The 2999-nt window shown below is 28.4% G+C and overlaps 1 protein-coding gene across 1 annotated transcript; it reads left to right on the plus strand.

Moving 5' to 3' along the window:
* Positions 1 to 414: 414 nt before the first annotated feature.
* LOC138342027 (secreted RxLR effector protein 161-like) lies at positions 415 to 885 on the plus strand. The gene has a single exon (XM_069294208.1). The coding sequence runs from the start codon at positions 415 to 417 to the stop codon at positions 883 to 885; it is 471 nt and encodes a 156-aa protein (XP_069150309.1).
* Positions 886 to 2999: the final 2114 nt, after the last annotated feature.

Consider the following 2999-nt stretch of genomic DNA (forward strand, 5'->3'; position numbering starts at 1 on the left):
TCAAAGCAGCTTAGATCATTCATTGTTTATACAAAGAAAAGGATCAGATATAGTTGTGATTCTTGTTTATGTAGATGACATGTTGGTGATAGGAAGCAGCTTGACTCTTATTGAACATACAAAGTCTATCTTACATAAAGCCTTCAAAATCAAGGATGTTGGTGAATTAAAGTTTTTCCTTGGTATGGAGTTCAGTAGATCTGCCAAAGGTATTTTGATGAATCAAAGGAAGTATGCAATGGAAATTATTTCAGATTTAGGATTGGGGAGTGCCAAACCTGCTTGGACTCACTTGAAGCCAATGTAAAGTTAACAGTTTAAGAATTGGATTGTGTTACATGAGATTGTGATGATGAGCTATTTGAAGATAAGGAACAATACCAATGATTAGTAGGCAAGATGTTGTACTTGACTATGACAAGACCAGATATTGCTTACTCAGTGCAAATACTCAGTCAATTTTTACAACAACCTAAAAAGACACACCGGGATGCAGCAGCGAGGGTGATGAAGTACATAAAAAGAGAACCAGGACTTGGAATATTATTGAGCAACAGACAATCAAACAAGCTAAGTGTATACTGTGATGCAGATTGGGCATCATGCCCTAATACAAGAAGGTCAGTCTCAGGTTTTCTAATTAATCATGGTGAGACATTATTGTCATGGAAATCAAAGAAACAAAGTATAGTCTCTAGAAGCTCAGCTGAAGCAGAGTATTGGAGCATGACCAATGCAGTTTCAGAACTAGTATGGATTATTGCTATGCTGAAGGAATTAGGGAATGAAATAGATCAACCAGCTGTGGTATACAGTGACAGTAGGGCATCATTACAAATAGCAGCTAATCCAATTTTACGAGAGAACAAAACACATAGAGATTGATTGCCATTTTATTAGACAGAAGATACAAGCAGGAATTATTAAGATAGAACATGTAAACAACAAGGAACAACTTGCAGACATATTAACTAAAGGCCTCCCTAGATCACAACATGAAAATTTAGTAGGCAAGCTTGGTGTTCTCAATGTATTTACACCCACCAGCTTGAGGGGAAGTAATGTGATAGGAATTAAGGGTAGTTAAGTAAATAGAAAAGTTAGTTGAAAGTTGTTAGCTTTACTGTTAGTTGGTTAATGTGCATATTATAAATGCATTGTTCCATTGTAAAAAATAATAATCAGAAATAATACTCTTTTTCTTCTTCTTCTTCTCAAAAATGCATCTCTGATTAATTTATCAATGGTATGTTAGAATTGTTCATAATCAACAATATTATCATTTTATAAAAACATGTTCTTTGAAGTGCATGACAACAATCACAATTAATATAAATTTGAAAAAAAATATATGGAAGAAAACAAAAGAAAAATATCATTGACTTATATACGAAAAAAATACTATTATTATTTATAATTGAAAATGACTTAGAAGAGTAAGCTTCAATAAAATTTGTATATAGCAGTTTAAATTGTGTACTACGAAGTAGGATTGCAATTCAATCTAAAATTTAAATAATGAGTGTTTTTATAAAATATAAGAGTTTACGGTAATTTTTAAATTTTTAAAATATCCTAAATAGTAGAATTTGATTGAAGTACTAGTTTTTTTTAGTATTTAAAAATTTGAATTGTATGCGACAAAATATTTACTAAATAATGATAAATTTTAACAAAACAAGATTGATCAAAATAATTCTCAAATATTTTTGAGAATATATATGGTCGTCAAACGGGCACCCAATACTTAGCTCATTTGGTACTTCATTGGAAATATACTTGGGGAAAACAATGTATTATTTCTTAATTTGTTGATTAATAGGAAAATATATGTATCGTGATAGATTTAAACATTGTTAGGTCAATCAAAATGAAAATTTTAAAGCTCCATTATGGGGATTTCTTAAAAGGCTTGAAAGTTCATATATAGGTTTTGTAATTTACTATGTGTATAAATATTTCTAATATATTATTTCTAATAACTTATCAACTGTCGTCGCACATATACTTTGTAAAAAAATTAAAGATGTGATATTGAATTAAATATTTCACCATGCCTTTCGCCATAGATTTTGTGAAGATATTTGACTTTTCAAAAGAATATGAGTATACTCATAAGTTCTAGAAACTATTAAATCATAATTTCATATTATCATGTTATAATGAACATTTCTCTCGAAGGTCATGGCAACAATCACAATTATTATAAATTTGAAAAAAATAAAATAAGGGAGGAAACAAAAGTTAAATACCATTGATTTATATAAGGAAAAAAAATACCATTGCTACGGATAATTAAAAGTGACTTCGGAGAATAAACTTGTATAAAAATAATAAAATATGTATATAACAGTGCAAATTGTGTTAAACTAAACAGGACTACAATTCAATCCAAAACTATACATAATGCGTGTTTTTAAAATAAAAAAATTTAGGATAATTTATAAATTTTTAAAAATTCCTGAGTAATAGAATTTGACTCAAGTACTAATTTTTTTTCCCTAGTATTTAAAAATTTGAATTTTTTGCAGAAAATATTTACTAAATAATGATAAGTTGTGGTCAAACAAGTTTTATCAAAAAAATCTCAAATATTTTTGAGAATATCTATGGTCAAAAAGGCACCTAATACTTAGCTCACTTGGTACTTCATCGGAAATATACTTTGGGGAAACCAGTGTATAATTTCTTAATTTGTTGATTGAGAGAAAAATACATGTATCATAATATATTTAAACATTGTTTGGTCAATTATAATGAAAATTTTAAAACTTCATCATAGGAACTTTTCAAAAGGCTTGAAAATTCACGTATAGGTTTTGTAATTTATTGAATTCTTTTGATAAATTGTTAATTCGATTCATTTGGGATATCATTTTAAAGTTGTGTTTATAATTTGAAAGGAGTCCGGGAAGATTCGAGTTATTTGATGATATTTTTGACGCATTTTGAATATAGTTTCATGGATTTAAGTTGATAAGACGTGACATTCAATTTTT

The sequence above is a fragment of the Solanum lycopersicum genome, chromosome 2 (assembly GCF_036512215.1).
Source record: "Solanum lycopersicum chromosome 2, SLM_r2.1".
In the NCBI taxonomy this organism is placed as follows: Eukaryota; Viridiplantae; Streptophyta; class Magnoliopsida; order Solanales; family Solanaceae; genus Solanum; species Solanum lycopersicum.

Coding starts and splice junctions, on each gene's coding strand:
- LOC138342027 (XM_069294208.1), top strand. CDS start 415: ATGACAAGACCAGATATTGCTTACTCAGTGCAAATACTCAGTCAATTT.